The 20,219-nt window shown below is 42.8% G+C and overlaps 1 protein-coding gene and 1 long non-coding RNA gene across 2 annotated transcripts in view; one reads left to right on the top strand and one right to left on the bottom strand.

Moving 5' to 3' along the window:
* The window catches only part of LOC146780111 (uncharacterized), a 597,326-nt gene that overhangs the window by 108,607 nt on the left and 468,500 nt on the right, over positions 1–20,219 (top strand). Inside the window, exon 3 of the mRNA XM_085638049.1 lies at positions 12,074–12,274. Coding sequence (XP_085494175.1) covers positions 12,074–12,274 — 201 coding nt within the window. The remainder of the gene's footprint in view (positions 1–12,073; positions 12,275–20,219) is intronic.
* LOC146780113 (uncharacterized) overlaps positions 1–20,219 on the bottom strand; it is a 153,327-nt gene that overhangs the window by 82,072 nt on the left and 51,036 nt on the right. The window lies entirely within an intron of this gene.

The following is a 20,219-nucleotide window of genomic DNA, read 5'->3' as shown; positions in this document are numbered from 1 at the left end:
AAGTAAGGACTATAAATTGCACTCCGCCGACAGAGTTCACAGACTTTTGGCCAGTCCGCGGTATGCTTGTAATGTGGAGTTCTAGCCAAACTCCGCCAACTTCTGAGTGGCAGAGTTTTTTTTTGCCCGTGGCTCGCCAATGGTAAGTTGGAGAGTATGAATGAGAATTGACGTCCCCTAGTGCCATTTTTAGGTGCTAGGAGGGCACACAATGAGACTTTCTCCACCCGGGTGGTAGCAACTGTTTGTAGCGAGCAAATTGCAGCTGGAGTAGGAAATCTTCTTAAGTGGCAGCAAAGAAGCAGCACCCTCTTGCATGCCATATGGTGCTGTTCACACTATTAAACCAGCATGGAACAAGCTCCTGGAACTAAAAATCAGCACGAGCAGCGCAACCTGACGATTTCTGCCCGTTTGCGGAATTCCACGGAATTCCGCAGATTGAAACTCTGTGAGTTCTGCTCACCCCTAGTAAGGACCCTGCAGATGACTTCCACGCTGGAGAGTGAATATAAATATTCAAGGATGGATTCATTCTATAGATTGAATGACAACAGAGGAAGAGAGCTTCAAAGTCAATAAGCTGGTTGGCAAGAAGCAATTAAAGTGTGTGGTGCTAGGAAAAGGGGAAATTCGGTTGAAGCAAAGTGACGCGACAACCATGCAGCCACAGTCTGTATGACCTAGAGTCTAGTAATCAAGTGCCAAATAAAGGATATTTCCATGGTCCAGTAAATGAGAAAGAATGACATGGACCATAGGTTTCCTTCCCTAACTGGGATGAAGGGAGACTCTTTTCCTCTTAGTAAAACATTAATGAAGACAAGGGTTCTCTGTTAACTTATAACAGAGCAACTCCTCAAACAAAAAGCGTAAAAAATGTACCTTGGATGTGGGTTAAGGGTAGGGTCTCTGGAAGTATGTGGCAGGTAGCACCAAAGTATGCAGGTGAAAAAGGCGAAATATGTGCCATAATGCAGCACTTTTTTTGATAGTATTACTTTATCATTTTGTCATTTTTACACATAGTAACACTGGGCAAATATTTCAGCTCAATAGTACCAGTTTAATAACCAAATACAGAAATAAGCAACTGAAGAGTGACCAGTTAACCTTTACAAAGGGCCTTTGTTGGAATTCCTGGTTGGCTGAGGTATGCGCCCAGGCCAGGCAGCAATCACCGATCTAGTAAGGGTAAGCTAAGTACACACAAAAAGATAGCCTGTGCTCAACCTCTGATAGCCTAGCACATACCAGTCAGGCCTATCTAAAGAGGCAATGATTAAAATATATGTGCAACACCGACACACAGTAACGCAATGAATAAACCACAAAAATACTCCATACAAGTTTAGAAAATAGATTATTATATTATGTACACAGCAAGACCAAAACAACAAAACTTCAATGTATAGAAGTTGAGATGTTGAATTTCAAATGTATAAGTGAAATAGCACTTAGAAGCAAATAGCACTTTAGAGGTTATTTGAGGTTATGCTGAACAGGGCAAACGTCAGTGTTCAGGCTGACCGTGATGGAGCACAATCTGGCTACAGGACCCTTGCAGACCCTGGTGAACAAAGTACCTTTACTAGCTGCAACAGCGAGATGCATTAATGAGGGTCCCGTAGATCGAGGATGCATTGATTTTCTTCAAGTGCTGACGGCGATGCATCGGTTCAGTAGATGGGTGCCGGCGTCAAGAGGCATCGAGCAATGGACTGGGTTTCTTGAAGGGATGCGTCGATCTCTCCTAGCTGCATCAGTGATGAACTTTGTCCGGTGCATCGATCTTGGGAGGCAAAGTGCTGGTTCCAATGTGATGCACTGATTTTGCTCTTGCAACCAGGTAAATGCTCCGGTCCTACTACACACAGACAGGAGATGCATTGAAGTTGGTGTTGCAAGTATCTGGGCCACTTCCAGTGAGCCAGGCCCAGGAGCAAGGGTAGGGACTTTGATATCACTAAGTTTCAAGAAACAGGAGGCAATCCAGCAAGTCCTTGGAACACACTTGGAGTGACAGCAGAGTCCATCTCTCCTTCAGCAAAGTCAGAGAGCAGCAGGCAGCAGGGCGACAAGCAGAAACGCAGACTCTCCAGACCAGCAGTCCAGTTTAGAGCCTTTAAGCAGCACAGCAGTTCTTCTGGCAGAGCTTCAGTTACAAGTCCAGTAGTGTCTGAATTTAGGGGATCAGAGACCCACTATTTATACACAAAGTGACTTTGATGTGAGAGTGACTTCAAAGCAGCTCCTTGAAGTGCACAGGTCCTACTTTCAATCCAGCCCTCTCTGCCAGGCTATCCATGGGGGTGGGGAGAGGGGGGTAAATCAACCCTTTGTGTGGCAACAAGATACTTCCTATTCAGTTAAGTGTCGGACCCTTCCTTCCATCCTGCTGTGGCAGGGCCATCAGAATGCAGATGTATATTGTTAGACCCGGGATCCCTGGTAGGCTGAGGTAGGTACCTTAGGCCAAATAGGGACCATCGTTTCCACGTCTGGGAAAGGAAGGACACCTTCTCAGATAGCCCCCGCTCACCCCATTGGTAGCTTGGCACGAGCAGCCAGGCTTATCTTCAAGGCAAATGTGTAAAGTATTTGCAGTCACGCTCACAGCAAACCAATGATGACACCACACATGGACTTCACACGAGTTTCATAAAAACAAGTGTAAATTTATATAAAAAGATATAAGATAAGACCAAGTGATATAAATCCAACAGATGCGTATTTGTAATATTCCTTCTGGCCGGTTGTTAGTCCAACCAGCCCTTGTAAGCTCTGACGATATTAAAGAGCACTTCTAAATGTTCCACTGTAGTCCTAATACAATGTTATGCAGTTCGGAATGCTAGAATGAGGCACTTTGCAATGGAAAAGTAATGCAATACGTAACACAACAATCAGGCACTGTGCAATGTAAAAATAATGCAATGCGTAACGCAACAACCAGGTACTTTGCAATGTAAAAATAATGCAATGCTTAACGCAACAACCAGGTACTTTGTTATGCAGAAATAATGCCATGCGTAATACACTAATCATGTAGTTTGTTCTGCAGGAATAATGCAATGCGTAATACACAGGTAGTTCGTTATGCAGAAAAGATGCATTGTGTAATACGACAATCAGGTACTCCGTTATGCAGAAATAATGTAATGCGTAATACACTCCAGCACCGATCACAGTGCCTTAGGCAGTCTCTCCGCCACTCGTGCTGACTCACAGTCAACCTCTGTCAACAGTTGCCCCCAACACAGGTATGGTGTAACAAAAAGTGCAGCCCTGCACCCCGGCCCCAGTACTGCCACCCCCTTGGCAAGTACGGACCCCGATACGAGCCGAAGCAGAGGTTTGCGCTGCCGGAATGAGAGAGGCCGAGAGTGTCTCCCTCCGAGCCCGCACCCCGCCCCAGGCGTCGACACATGTTACCTGGGGGGTGCGGCCCCCTCTCATCTCTGCTTTTAGCGACTTGGGCCTCCGATGTAATCTTTGTGAATTCTGGGCAGTGGGACTCGGGTCCTCCCTCGACAAGGTTGGCTCGAGGACCCGCTCTGGCAACTGCGGGCTCAGGCAGGCAGCTCAGCTCCTCTGGGGCTGCCGGTCTGAGACGCTGACACTACGAAGATCTCAGGCTGCCACAGGGCAGATGCACACAGCGTCGCTGAGACTCTCTTGAGCTCTGGGTGCACGATCATAGGGCACTCCTCACGAAGGTCTCAGGCTGCACGAAGCACACCCACACAATGTCGCTAAGACTCACTTGAACTCTGGGTGCACAATAACAAGGCAATTCTCACAAAGGTCTCAGGCTGCACAAAGCACACGCACACAGCGTAGCTGAGACACACTTGTATTGATGACATGAGGCCATCCTCACGAAGTCTTTGTGTTCAGGGGGGCACTGACACCTGTTCAAACTAGTTCTGGGTGCCTCTCTGCCAGTGACACCTTCTTCCTTTGATTAGTGGGGGTCTGGATTCTCAATCACTCAGCAGGAGATGGGACAATTGTTGTATGGCAGCAACCCAGGCCTCTTCACCTCTAAGGCTACTCCTCCCCCTCCACTCTAGATGCAGGTCAGCCTGTTGCTGTCTCACCTCCTTCCCTGGGACAATACATTCCTCAGATCCTATTGCTTTCAAATCCAGACAGTCAATCTATAACCAGGCAGAGACACACAGAAATGTTGGAGCACAAAAACCCAGCCACTTCTGAAAGAGTGGCTTCTAAACACACAATGGAAAAACCTCCTGCATAAAAAGATGTGTCATTACATTGTGAGTTCAGGCACACTAAACTTCACCTCTCCATCTTAAGCATTTGAGAAGATAGGCTGGAAAACATATTACACAGCCTCCCCATTTCTTCCTATGGGCAAGATGGCCTTTCCACAGTGAAAAACAAAATGGAGGTTATTTCACTGTCAGGACATGGTACACACCATAGTACATGTGCTACCTTTAACATTTACTGCACCCTGCCCAGGCGGTACCTTGGACCTACCATAAGGGTGTCTGATGTGCATAGAAAGGGAAGGGTAAGGTCTGGCAAGTGGGTGCACTTGTCAGAACAACAGGGCAGTTTAACAAACTGCGCACAGGGGCTGCAATGGCAGGCCTGAGTTCCCTCTTTAAGGCTACTGGTGTGGGTGCACAATTAGTGCTGCAGGCCCACTAGTAGCATTTGCATTACCAGCCCTGGCACACATAGGGCACTTTACTAGTAAGGCAGACATACCAATCATGCACAATCAATTACCATTACACTTTATACAGGGAGCACTTGCACTTTGATACTGATCAGCAGTGGCAAAGTGCCCAAAGCATCTAAGTTGGCAACACCATGTCAGTAAAAAGGTCTAGGGGAAATCAAAAGGTTTAGGGAACTTTAGCCAAAAAGGGCCAAGTCCAACATATTACTGTGTTTGTGGCTGTCTAGGGAAAATACACAAAGTGAGGCTGTCACCCACCCCAAAAGTGTACTGAAGACAAGCTGCATGGCATACAGAGCAGTAAGTTCATAGGTATGTGCACTTTCTAGAAGGATTTATCATTACCATTCCAAAAGTTATAAAACATGAAGTAGCTACTCCTTTCTGATCAGGAATTACCACTTAAAAGTGTATAGCGGAATTCCCAATGCTAACTCATGAGAGGAGTAGGCCTCACAGTAGTGAAATGTAAATTTAGCTGTTTGTCAGTACCAGGACATACAAAACATAAAAGCACATTTACTACCTTTTTCTTGCATAGTGTCCTGCACTTAGGGCTAACTAAGGCCTACCTTAGAGGTAACTTATATGTAGTAAAAGGGGAGCTAAGGCTTGCCAAGTAGTTGTAAATGCCAAGTCGAAGTGGTAGTAAACTGCAGACATAAGCACTACAATAGGAGGCCTGGGACAGGTTTGAAAGGCTCCTACTGAGGGTGGCACAATTATTGATTTAAGTCCACTAGTAACATTTAACTTTTAGGCCCTTGAAATATGGTATACCACTTTACAAGAGTCCTAAGGCCAACAAAAAGATTCAGCAAAATGTTGATGTCAAATGCAAAACGTTTGGGGGAAGAGCACCCAAAGGACGACGGGTCTAACAGCCTTCCATTGCGTGTGAACACATTGCCATCTGTTTAGTAACTTTTGCTTCATTTGTGCTAGTAACAATTTTTTTTGTTAAAATCTGTAGATAATACAGCAAATTATGGATTATTTGGCAAATTAGAGAAATTCCCAATTACGCAAAAAATGTTGCACCCACAGAATCGCATTATTCCAGTGGCCCTGGCTATGGAAGAGGGAGCTATGGCCCCATGGCCCTCATTATAAACTGTGTGGTGTTAGATGTCATTTTTCAATATTGCCGTTACATATTGGGAGCATTAAATATCCAATTAGAAGTTTATCTCTTAAAATGGAGAATATCTTACGGATTCAAACTCAAAATATCCCAGTGTTTACCATCAATGTTTTTACCTATAAATATTGGCAGTTTGATCTGCTGAAATTTGTTGCGTGATGTCATTTTTATCTAGGCCTGGGCGAAGCACTACGCTACGCTCGCGTAGTTTGCGAAGTTCGCGCTACTACGCACTACGCGAACTGCACGTAGCACAGTGCGAACACGCGTAGCGTAGTGTTGCGTAGTGCTGCGGTCATTTTTTGCTTGCTCGCGGTCCTCAACGTCAAGTTGGCGACCGCAACCAACAAAATGACATCCTGGCGAGACTTTTTCCTTGTTCGCGATCGCGAGCATGGAAAATAAACCTCCCGGCGAGATTCCCAACGCGAGAAGGTCAGGTTTCTCATTGCGAGGGGTCGCGTATGCTCGCGACCGCTCGCGATGAGAAACTACCAGTTCGCGTTGAGAAAGCTGCAGCTCGAGGAAAAATCTACTGGAGCAGCAGAAAACTACAGCTCGCACTGTGCAAGATGCCATTTTCAATGATTGCACAGTGCCGGTTGCTTGTCCGCACTGTGCAATCATTGGAAACAACATCTTGCACAGTGCGAACATGTTACTTCGCAGTTCGCGAAGTGCTACGCGTAGCTCGCGTAGTGCGAACTTCACTTTGCGTAGCTTCGCGAAGTGCTACTTCGCGAACTACGCCCACCCTTATTTTTATCACAAAATCTATCATTTCGCTCTGTGCAGGAACAGGAGATTATCTGCCACCTTTTAATGAGGGCCTTTTTTGATGACTAGATAGGGGTGGTCATGGAGAACCTACGTTTGGTTAGGTGTATTTGGCTACATTCAGACTGGAATGCACCGATGGAAACATTGAGCGGTATCATCCTCATTGCCATCCAAAGATCTGGTAGCATGGATATCATAGGTACATGAATGAAACACACAACCAAATGTGTGAAACAGGTTGTCCTTAGGTAACACCTACAAGTTGAAAAGAGTGGGGATTTGAAAGGGTTCTGTGGTACTTTACACTTAAAGGTAAAATATAGACAAAAACAAGAAAGATGAAGCCTGCACATGGCTCACCTCTTAACAGTCAATTAAGGCCAGTGCGTGGGATCTCAGTCCAATTCAGTTCAGATCACTGTATGGTACAAATGAGGAGGTTGCTGAGAAAGAAATCCTTTTGATAGTGGGCAGCTTCTTATTTTGAGTTGAAAACACAGAAAAACTGGCAGCTGTATGCAATATCATCCACTGCAACTTGCTTGTGTCCACTGATATTTATACACTGCAAATCTGTCTTAAAAGCAAAGAATGATGTGCATCAATGAAGAGAATCAAAGACAATTCAAGATTTTGCACATTAAGGCCCTCATTATGTGTGAACTGTTACAATCCTTAAAATTGTACCCTCTTGGAAGTACCATTACCAAGGTTGCCGGTCATTTTGGGGATGAGGAAATAAGGGGGATTATAAGAATTGAGGGAATAACTAGCAGCAGTCAGTGTTCCTGTGCTGATTCTTGCATTTTTCCCCTTTCTTTCAAACCAAAACTATTGATAACTCCGAAGGTAACTCACTTCGTAATTGTGTTACCACACATTTGTAAATTTAAAATGGAATAAGGGCCTAAGCGCATCCTACCAGATAACACCATCTCATTAGACCACTGTCTCCTAAATGGCAGAAAGGTGATTGACTAGGTCCACATCACTCCGGCCCCTCCAGAATGAATTAACAGGTGTGTAGCAATGGCAGGTGGATCACATCACAAGGAGCAGAAAATCCAAAGACCCCTTTGAAAAGCCTCTTCGGGGACAGAGATATCTACTTTCATTTCTGCTGCTGATCTTGATTTCACCACAGAGGAGCTTGTGGACATTTGGGTCCCCCAGGGGGACCAGACAAGAAGTCGGCCCCATCAGAAGTGTTACCCTGGAACTCATTTCAAGTAGGGATCGGAGAAATTGCAAGAGAAGATCCTAATTGCCAGGGGCGCAGACATGCCTTCCAGATGTGCCCTGTGAGGGAGAGGATCTCTTCAGACCAGTGCAGTTGTGGGTACGGAGGAGATAATGTGCTTTAAAACCCATCTTGGAGTAAGAGCATGCCAGGTCATCGGTGAGCCTCTGGTGATCATGCAGGCAACAGAGGAGCCGTGCGATGACCCTTCCCTGCAGTGTCTAAATGCCCCAAAGTGAGGCTGGGGCACTTGCTGGAACAATGTGCTCAGCAGCCACTTTAACTTCTTTAGCCTCTTTAGTGTGGAAGACAAGACGTTCTCCACTCCCAGTGCAGAGGATGCACAAGCCACCCTTGCCTCCACCTAAAGGGAGGAAATCCTTTTTGTTCCGGCACAAAAGGATCTCCTTCACAACCTTTCAACTCAAGTTGCATGGAAAGTGTTTTTTTGCAGCTCGAGGTGTTTTTTTTATAAGCAGTGACTCAGCTCACCACTGCTTTAGAAACTGCAGTCTCCAACTTCTTACTGCGTGATCAGTTCTCGGGGCCTATCTCAGCAACCCTGAGCACCGATCACGATGGGAGAGGTACTGTTGCAAAGAGTAGAATATCACCTTCCCATTGGTACCTCTCCCTAATAGATGCCTGCTTGGGGAGCGCTGCAGGAGGGGGCTTCGAGTGCAGGAATCCACCCAGTAGCCACTAGGGGTGACTTTGATGAAGGGACGGCCTTCCAGGAAATGGCCACTTACAGGCCACCCTCCTAAACTTAATTTGTGGAAGGAAGTGTCAGGGCCCTCGTCCATAGGCCACCACAGCTTACACTACCTATTGCCCCTGCCAGCGCCCTGACTGTCCGAACACACACAACTACTAACCACCACACCCTACAAGTGTGACAATTTAGACAATTCCAGGGCCCCAAATCTAAAGTAATGGCGTGGGAGGCAAATTGGTCACGTTTGATGTATATTAAGTTAATAAACCACTGTTGAGTTCATCTCCAATTCAGACAAACAGTGCCACCATATGGAAGACTGTCATAAGTGAAGGTGGCTCGAATTAAGCACTGCCAGCTCTCCCACCCCCCACAAGGCACCAACAGTCTATCTGTCCCATGGTAGGGCAGATTGTGTTTTTTCTCTCACTTTGTCCTAATAGGGTGGAGCCATCTCACCATGACACCGCACTGCATCCCCCAACAGACTATCTGTCTCCTGGGGGGCAACTGCAGACTTATCCCAAATCTGTCCTCCTGTGGGGGTGTTATAAATCCTATTAGTGCACCAGGGCTCTAAAATGTGGTGAGTGGCACCTCAGGTTTGGGAAATTGCCCCCTTTATCCACCAAAAACCTCAAAAGTCTTACTACCACCCCCTCAGGTAGGACAGATTAGGCATTAATGAATCTGCACTATATCAGCGGTAGGGGCAGGAAACAAATTAGACTCCAAGGATTGGTAATTTAAAAAACAAAATGGTTGTTGGTTGGCCTATCATAACATCAGTTCAGAAATGCGCTCGCACGGGCATCCGCGCATGCGCATTCGTGAAGAAGATATGCAGGAAGCAGAAAGATGGAGCCCTGGGACGCGGCAGCTCAGGTAAGTCATTTTTCTTTATCTAATGATTTTAATCATTGTAAAAGGAGGGCGGGAGGGAGGTGGGCAGGGGCGTAGTGGGGCTACGCGAAGTGTGTGGGTGGGCGTTGATTTGCCCCCACTCCGTATTGCTTCACGTAGCCTCACTACTTCCACTACGCCCAGGGTTAATTAAAATCCTGCTCCCTTGTTAAAGGCTCTCTCTGCCTTCGGCTCAGGCCTTTACTGCTGGACTGGTCCTTTAATGGCCTGTATGCCCGCTATGACAGGCTATATGGCTATAATAAACAAATGCAGATGACATCTTTCCATCCAACGCATTTCGTTTCTGCCAAGATGTAAACAGAGGGTTAGAGGAAGCATTTAATAAACATTTTGCAGTGGTTCTTCCCTTCCCCAATCTGCTTGGATCCCTGGCAGTTTTAAGTGTATTTCCTCAGATTGGAAGGTGTCGTCGAGTATATCGCTGTGATTATGTATTCCTGTTGGGCACCTACATAACTTTTATTCATTAATTTGATGCTGCTACGGCACAGTAGTTTGGAAGGATGCATTGTTGGGGAGGAGGACAGCACAGCCGAGCACACAAAATAGAAAAGACAGGGCCACTGGAAAAATGCGGTACAAAAGGGGGTGGTGATGGATGGAGCATCAGAACCAATCAAACACTCACACCCAGTCAACAGCACTGGGACAGGTACAGACTAATTTGCATGTAGCCAGGTTCTGAGCTGGGATGGTGCCGTGAGCTAAAAAACGGTGATGGATTCAAACCATGATCTCTTGACTTGGTAAGAGCATTCTGCATCATTCAGAAACTCTGTCCATCACCACCCCCTTTTTCCCAAATCACTGGAAAAATGCAGCAGGGGAGAGCCAGCGTACGCGTCAGGCTTGACTATCTTATGCAGCAAGAAAAGGCAATTTATGCGGCATAATGTGACTGACATTTTTTATAGTATGACCAGGGCTTTAAGTGGGCCGGGTCGTGCTGGTGCTGAGCACCAGCTGTTCTAAAAAGCAGGTGGCGAGACGGTTCCCTATCTGGCTCTCAATTTTTGCCCTCACCCTCAGGGAGAGAAAAAAATCTTAACTCAACAACAGTACCACCCTTCACTGTCTTTGGGGTAACTTCGAAGAGATTCGTTAAAGTTCTTTCACATTCTCATCTTTTCAGAACTGAAGCATTGTAATATTATATTCAATGAAGTCATAGTTGCTGCTTATGCAACTAACAACCATTGACAAAGCCAATAGTTTTGGCTTGCTGTAGGTGTAATGTTACTTGCTGTATTATATATCTGGATGCAATGACAGAAGCGGCAAAATACCAGTCGTCCGGCACACTGTGCTAAGCACAGATTTTTCACTTACATGTTCTAAGCCACACCCTTAAATACATTGGCCACGCCCCTTTGAGAGACCCCCCAGTTTTTTCATCCCAATAAAAGCCCTGAGTATGTCGTCATTGTTTTGGGATTTTTACAGATGGTAACACTGCCTGAGGAAAGCGCTCACCTTATTAGTACCAATTTAACCCTCAAATACAGTAATAAGCAGCTGAAAGTTGACCAATCAACCTTTGACAAGGGCCATTCCCTGTAAAGGAACAAACATATTTTGTCATGTTTTTAGTAACTTTTTATCTGTGTGAGCTAGAAACTAATTTGATTTTTGGTAAAATCTGCCGATTATTCAGCAGAAGATGGATTGTGTGGAAAATGCAGCAAATCTATACTTACGTGGAAAATGCAGCGCTTGCAAAATTACATAACTCTAGTAGCTCTGAAAAAATGAACAGGCTACGAGTTAGTTATTTCCAAATCATATATTATTGTCTAGACGTTAAAAGGCAACTGCTGCTCTAATATTTACATTCACATGCAGCCAGGAAGCTATGGCGGAGGAGCGTCGCCCCCCCCACAAAACAGCAGAAAAAATCAATAAAATGGCACTTGTTTTATTTTTCCTTGCCTGCTGAGTCCTTGGGCGGGGCCTGGTAGTGACAGGCGCTGAGAGGAGTGGTAGTGGACTTCCATCACTGCGCATGATGTTTTGGCCAGCCGTCTCAGGCCGGCCAAATGACCATGCGCAGTGAAAGTTCTCTCCAACCCAGCAACGCAGCTGGTTGGACAGAGCAGGCACAGACTCACAGTCCGTCCTAGGGCACGAGTTGAGGGCGCTCAGGCTAATCCTGAAGATCTCTCTGCATGAGAGCAGCATCAGGATTGGCCGCAGGGCATCCTGGGTGGCTCTGCCTTCCTGAAGAGGTGAAGAAGAGTGGGACGTGGACTGCTGCAGGTAAGCTTTTTTTTGTATTCCCTCCCGCGACCCCTAGTGCCCCTCTTCTGCCCGCCTGCCCCCCTGATCCTCCAGCATACCGGCTGCTCCGGGATGCAGTTCCTCAAACGAAAATCGGGGTCAGAGCTTGGAATATTTCAGACTTCTTTTCAGAGAATCAATGATTTTATCTTTCAAGAACGGAAAAGATGGGTGTTGGGGGGGGGGGTATGTGTCATGTCGTGAAGAGCATATATGTCTTGCTCGCTTTATAAGACTGTACGTAAACTCTGTGATCTTTTTTTGTTGCAGCCGCTTTGAAGTGCCAGAATGGAGGGACTTTATCTAGCTCTGGCAATAAATGCATCTGCCCGCCTACTTATGGTGGAAAAACGTGTGAAGAACCCCTGAAAGTGTGCCAGAACGGCGGGACCTTGGATGCTGTAAAATGTCAATGTACCCCACAATTCTACGGGGACGTGTGCCAATATCCCCTGGATGGGATAGAAGTCGGTAAGCATGGCTATAAATTCATTACTAAAGGACTGTCCGAGCTTGAGGGATACACGAGCATGAACAGAAGGGCTGTTGAACAGACACATGTCCCTGCTCTCTGTTGAGCTGCCTTGAGTCATGTGCAATAACTGAGAACTATCTGCTTTGAGTAATACTAACGCTAACAACATAACAAAATTAATAGTAATAGTAATACCAATCATAATATTAATCATAAAAATAATGATAGTTCCAATCATATTCATAATAATTATAGAAATCACATTCACACATCAATGGAATTGACATTTGATGTACTATGTACCACAAACTATTTTATCTTCCGGCACTGAAATAATGCCTGTGATACATACACAACGCTCGACATTGGAGTTACACGTAGAGAGGACTTTGAGCATCATGATTCCCCAATTTGGTGTGAAATTTGTCCACAGGCTGGAAAGTCAAAATAGGCGCAACTTGTGTTTGCACCCAATTTGGCATTTGTCACTGTCATTTGACCCTATAGAGCAAGCAGAGACTCAGATTATTGCACCTATTGCTCGCTGCTAAGGCACCGGGATATTGTGGTTTAATGTGTAATTGTATTTGTATATGCTTACTACCCCTCATGAGGCGTTCAGTTGTTATTGGGAATGGTGGGAGTGATAGATCTATGGACTGACAAAAATATTGTGCCCCAAAAATATTGCCCTGCTGGAGTTATCGCCAAAGACATTAACAAAAATATCTGGCACAATTTATGTATCCAATATTAGGACACCGTCTCTAGTGTTTTTGCCCAGAAGTCTTCAAATACCTTAGGTTGAGCTAACGATATGGATAAATGTTCCAGAATTCCCACATCAATTGTATATAACATGAAGGAACCTGCTAATTAGGCAGACTTCTTGTCTTGTAATAAGTATAAAATGGATTCTTAGGAGCGTCAAGGAGAAAAACATTTACATATCAATTTATGGACATGTTTAGTTAAATCACAAATATAGTATTATTCCTTTTGCACTGCTGAAGAAAAAAATCTTGGACTGCATTTAAAATCCACCTATAATTCTAAAAGTAACCCCTTGCTGGGATATTTCTTAATAGAAAGGAAGCGCTTGTTACAAAACTCCTGTACTTGAAAATACTACACCTATTTTTTGTGTGTGTGAAATGTTGGACTTTGAGAAATATTATTGAATTAAAGTGAGGTTGATTCCTTGGTTTTCTGTCATGAAATTGCATGCCACTAAGAAATTTAGGGGCTTATTACGCTGTCGGTCCGAAAGCCTCTGACCGACACGATCGCAGTCTCGGGACCGACCAACCTCCGGTTGGCGGTTCCGACCGCCTAATTACGATCTGACCTAACAGGGTTTGGTCCCATTATCCTTTTTCTCTATGGGAGCTTGTGTTAGAGCCATACACTGTCTGTAATACAGGCTCCCATAGAGAAATTGGGCTGTGTGGATAACCCTGCACCCTGTGGCAGGCACCCCATGGTGCTCGCCACACAGTGCATGGATTTACAGGGGGGTACCCTAGGTACCCCCTCAACCACAGACCATGGAGGCAAGGGGGCTCTGCTAAGGGCCCCCATAGTCACTTTCCGTGTCGGAAAGACCGGCATGGAAAGGCTGTCAGGAACCGTCATTGTAATCCCTTGGTCGTAAATGTCATCCATAGGGCATTACGGTGTGGTTCCGACTGACTGTGAGACTCCGAGAGCCGGTCGGAACCGCGTCAGAAAGACGGATTTCGCTCCAACGGCTGACATCATAATTCGGAGGTCGGATCGAGTCGGAAAGCCTCTGACGTGGTTGGAAAGCTTCCGACTGGCAGTCAGAGGCTTTCCGACCAACATCGTAATTGGATCCTTGGTGTATAAATGCTCTCACATTACCTTTGCTGGGTCAGCACTTAACTATACACCAACAGTTAAAAATGTCTGGAGGTGTGGTGCAGTACTTTTTAGTTGTCCACAGCTTTAAAGTAACAAAGATCACCCTTCCTCTCCCATTTGCACTGGCTATACTAGTAAAATTTGTTAAAACCTTGAAAGGAAATGAGGGTGTTATAATACTGAATATTTACATCAATCTTGCCCCAAAACAATGACAGGGAATGCATGGGTCCAACTAAAATATACTCGCAAATTTTTCAATATAGTTTTAATAAATCTTTGGCAGATTTGCCAATAAATATGTATTTATTATTTAAAGGAAAACATTGGTGACACTCAAAGTGGCCATCTAGAACTGCAAACTAAAGAAGGCTATGGATGCATAAGGAAGTGTCACTGGTTAAACAAACTAAGAAAAGTTTCAGATTTAGGGAGCAGTAAATAAAAATGTCCATCCATATTCTCTAGTCTCAGACTCCTCCACCAAATTAAAGAAATTTGACATAATAGAATAGAATACATCGCTGGCAGACACAATTCAATTAAGAAACAGCTGGATTAAAATACATCCTCGGCAAAGCGATCAGTAGCCCAGATATATGGCCAGACACCCATGTTCACTTGTAAAAAAACAGTGACCAGCTCTAACATGTAAAGCCAGTTAGGGAATCTGTGAATCCAAGTGATTCAGGTGCGGTTTCAAGGTCAAAATAGAGGTGCATTTCTCCGCCTCTGAAGATGCTTGGTAGTCTGCACCTAATAGCATTATGCTGTCCTGAATGCTATCCTACCTGATATTCCAGGAAACCCAAATGCTTGAGCCATCTAATCAAGTAACAAAAACAAATATGTGCAAAACCTCTCACCTGGGATACATAAAACATAAAATAAAATGATAGTTTAGAGTGAGGTCAGTTTGAGTGCCATATTTTTTAAACTTATAATGAAACAAGGAGATAAAATTCTGATTTAGATTGGCTATTAAAACCTTGAATTACATCCGCAAATAACTTCTCAATTTTTAAATAATTGTGATACCCAAGTTTCTAACAGGATCCTTCCCAGCCACCAGGGTTGACTTCTACATCATTCCAGTTCATCATCCCCGTTTTACTGTTGTTGATCCAATAATTAAAAACCTGATAATGAAAAAGTTATCTTCCCTTTGGAGTACAAATGTATTATTTTTAAATATGAGATCTATTAGTAAATACCTTTTTGCACTTTAAAAAAAATCTACTCAAACATTTAAGTGGAAGATTAGAAAAAAACTTTGATATTTGCCAAAATGATATTATTTTAAAATTATGGAGCTTTTAAATAGCAGTGAGTATTGGAAGTTTGAGTACACAGATGTGAAAAGGGTGTGATGGACTGGCATGGATCTCTCTCGTTAATTACTTTTGGACCCTTTGAAAGTATATAACAAGCCTTTAATGACCTAAACCCATCACAATGCAAATTTACTTCAGCCCACAACACAAGAAAGGCTTTATATTCAGCAGTTCCAATTCCAATAAAATGGCGTTCAGGAGTGCCCCATGTTTATCTTGAATAGAGAATGTTAGGCTTCTGTGGTGAAGCTGTAGCGGAACACTGGGAAGTCTACTGAGTGCTGCTGGTGTTTGAAGTACATTTTTCACCCAGGATTTCAGACATTTTTTCTAGTATGGATGACAAAGGTATTCGAGAGTTTGTAGAGTTAGGTATCATTTTGTACATCATTATAATTTTTAATGGACAATTTATTGAATTTATAGAAGGTTAGTTTTCTAGAGCACTAACCAAAATGTCTATGATGCTTAGAAACCCATCTGTTTGTTAATTTACTGCCGCAGCCGCCTCCTCCGTAGGAAATGCTTTCAATACTAAATCTCTGATTCCACCAGCATGGAGTTCGATGTGCCTTACATTTGTCATGTATACAGAATGTCAGCACACTAGTTGTTCATTAGAACTCTCTGTTAAAGCTGTAGTGGAATAATAGGCAATACACTGACAGACTGATGCTGCTGTTGGAAGCACGTTTTTATCAGCATCTCATACATTTTTATCTCACGTCTTGAAATATTTGTGAATTTATTAAAAATGGGTCGCATATTAGCTTTTGGACCACCTTCCAAACCTTCTATGAAGAAATCATGAGAAGAACCTAGATTCTTTTAAACACAATTCTTAATGTTCCAGCAGAAGATGAGCATTTTCAGTGTAAAATCACCCTATAAAGTACTGCAATTCCTAACTTTAGTAAGATGCCACCAACAAATGATTTATATTGATTATATTGTGACTAAAATCTATTATCTCCCTTTGTATTTGTTTTTTTGTGAGCCTTACAACCAGACGCACACTACAATCCATTTCAATAGACTAAAAATGACAGAGCCTTCTCATCAAAAAAACTTCTTTTACCTTACACCTAAATAGTGTGAGGACCGTGGGACAACTTGAGAATAATTCACTGTTTTCACAAAGCAAGACAAAGGTCACAGAGTTTTAACAAAGCTTTCTTGGTGTTTCAAAAACAAATATTGAAATCATGTGCCAAAAAAAAAAAATGACAAAAATATGTTTCCTAATATGTTACTTAAACTTGACTGCTAACTCTATGCAATAAAAAAAAAAATTCAAACATCATTCAGTGATATGTCTGTGTTACCAGACAATAATGGATTACAGTCTAACCAGAAACTCAAATCAAAGGGAGTTACAATGTTACAATGTTACTTAAACACTTTATAAAAACAAGTTCCATAAAGCGGATGGAAAATATATCCCCATCTAATTGGGGAGCTGAGGTGCAGGCAACATAAATAGCCAGTATTGAATGTTAAATTAAAAGTTAATAAGTAAATAAAAAATCACAGTCTGGTCCTGTATTGTCACAGAGGAGTAAGGAACTAGATAGGTGGATGTAAACACTGTGCACTAGATTTGTACACTTACATTACTTGATGGGGTGGGCACAAGCAAAACGTGAATGACAGTTTACTGAACACTGGATGAATCGTGCTTACCAAAAGCCCCTCTACATGTATGTGAAAAATGCCCCTTTTTAAATAGTGACTGCCAATACCTGCTGAATTTTGTTGCTGGTTTTTAGACTCTGCACACTTAAGCCCTGATGCCCAGTGTATGCACTCTGACCCCTAAAACATATCAAAATTGTATAATCCACAATTGGCATATTTAATTTTCCTATAAGGCCATAGCATATGGTGCCTAAAGTATACTCATTGCATGTAAAGTTAAATGTCATTTACGAACACCGGCACTACTGTGCCATCCATAAGAGTGACAAGACAAACATGACTCCAGGCTTACTACTGTAGTCTGGCTGCTGCTGTTTACCCCTTCAGTCCGACCTCTGAAAATAAATTTTTTGACTGGTTAAAACTTCCCTTTTAAATGTTAATAAGTCACCCCAATGTGGTCTTTGTAGCTCGCGATGCTGAATGCATAATATTTAACAGTAAGACATGTACAAATTTGAGTTAAAATGTCCTTAACGTTGACTAGTAACCAAAAGCTATTTTTAATGTAGGATGGCTGGCTGGCTGGCCCATGGAGAAACATGGTGGATCAATATTAAATATTGATTCAGCTATTTTAGGCTGGGGACAAGCAAGAAAAATAATTTAATTATTCTTTTTTTAGAAAGTTACCTTCCCCCTGCCTGAAGCTCTTGGAGCCTAATTTGTATTAGCTCTTCAGATGTAGACCAATGATTGATTATCCCTGATGAGGTGTGAAAACTGCTCCTAGAGCAGAGACACCTTGGTGTGGGGAGGTGCCTTTGTTCTCTGGCAAGAAGACCAGTTTTACCCAGGAACTTAATTTACTTCAAAGGGGCATTCACATCACAAGCAAATGTTTGGTGACAACTGAGCAGCCCCAGCTTTTGTCCTCCCAGTCTGACAGGCACCAAACCCAGGAAAAGAAGAGGTGCCCCAGGACTGGTTTGTAGTAACCAGGATGGAGAGGATTCTCATTACCCTAGCCACACCTGTGTGCACACAGGCTCTGCACAAGGATAGAAGGGTTCCCCATCTTGGATTTTAAGAGTGAGGGGCAATGAGGGATTATTTTGCAGTAGTTCATACAGGAACAGCTGCAAAAGTGGGCAGGATTACCACTGGGAACTTCTGTCCCTTTGTTTAGCGACAGGCCAGGAGATCTCCTTGCTCACTACATGGTGCCATGCATATTGCACATACATGGCACCCCAAGGCACCTTCTTCAGAATACTCTGAACATGTGGAAAAACAAGAAGGACTGCACCTGCTGTTTGTGACCTGTTTGGAGACCTGAAGGAATGGACCTGAATCCGCTGGTGCCCAGTACATAGACTTCCACTCTAAGAGTCCATTGGCTGACCTCCTATTTAACCTAAAGGGGCACAACAAGCTGCAAGAGGCCTTTCCCTGAAATGCTCAGCTGACCAGTAACAACTGGACAGATCACTGACACAGTATCAAATTCAACAACACTGTTCAACACAAATATACAAATATTGGGTCAAAAATATTGTTTACCAAATTATCGTGTCCCTATCCTTATAATGGTATAGTACAGAAATATCAGAAAGCATTTTGTTTCACACTTATATTGTTAAAAAACTTATAAAAATAGTGTCTATATATATATAAATATATATATATATAATTGTTTTTAAAAAAATGAATTCTAAATAATTATTTTAATATATACCACTAATATAATGTTAATTAAATACACCTCACTAATATTTAAAACAGTAAATATATACTTATGTAAACACATATGCATATATATGTGTGTGTGTATGTTTATGTATATATCTATAATGTAACACAATTATTACAAATATATATTTTACTTTATTTTTTGTTTAATGTGTTTAATTTACTACTGTAAAAAGCACACTATATATACTTTTTTTACAAGGCACACAACGTATAGTAACAATTCCAAAACATTACATTATTAACCAGATAAATAATATTTAAAAAAATGTATGAAATACATTTACATTTTTTATAAACAAATTAAAATGTAAACAACTAATAAAAAATTCTAAACAAACTTTGATAATAGATTTACTTAACCAGTATTAGGAAAAGTATTGGAGTCTGGGAATCATAGATATACTATTCCCACTCTAGTTTCTGCAACAGTAGAGACACTGTAGGACTTCCGAGGGGCTAAATGTATTATCCCCACAACTATATTATGGAAAACAATAATAACAACACAATATTCTCAACAAACATATTACTTACCTAAAAAAATGATATTCTTGACAACTATATTCCTGCATCACAATATTATTTTTCAGACATTTCTGTCTCCCGATATTTACAACTCTATATATTGTCCAAATACCAACTAGACCTCACCTCGGCTGTAGTGAATCTTGACCCCACAAGTGCTGTTCCTGAGGTCCTGGATGTGGATTCTTGGATGTGTCTTATTATGCTTTTCCAAATCACCTTTGAAAAACTGGGACGCAGAAACATTATGAGCTTCAAGACCTTCAGAGAACTGGGAAAAACCTTATAATATGATCCATGCAAGACACAACCTCTGGGCTGAAAAAAAGAGGTCTCTCCTTCTTGGAGCTTGTCAGCAGCAGAATATCTGGTTCTGTAGGCCCTCGGTGAAGAGGTACCTGACCTTGTGAAACCTGCCATCACATACAACCTGTAAATTTGCCCTGCTGGAAAATTCCAAACTCTCAAACAGAGATTTAGATCTCGTGGATGGGTTATTCTGTCACAATGGTGATGGACATCCCCTCTGCTAAAATATAAATCTCATAGGATATAAAGGGATTTAAATTCCGGTGGACGTGATACACGTCACTGTTGTGATGGAGCAACCAGTCTGCAGAGATCTAAATCAGGCCCCAAGTCAGAAATAAAAGTACGTGACCGGGAAAAGTGGCAAAAGTATCAATCCAGCAAGAGAACTTCCCTGAGCATGAATTATGTATTTTCCTGTCCTGAATGTTCCTGCCTAAACCAACAGGTTCATCATGACCTCATCTAACGCCTATCTGGCTATTTGAAGACTTCT

The sequence above is a fragment of the Triturus cristatus genome, chromosome 12 (genome assembly GCF_964204655.1).
Source record: "Triturus cristatus chromosome 12, aTriCri1.1, whole genome shotgun sequence".
Taxonomy (NCBI): Eukaryota; Metazoa; Chordata; class Amphibia; order Caudata; family Salamandridae; genus Triturus; species Triturus cristatus.
Note: the sequence above shows the minus strand (reverse complement) of the source record. Positions and strands in the feature narration are given on the sequence as shown.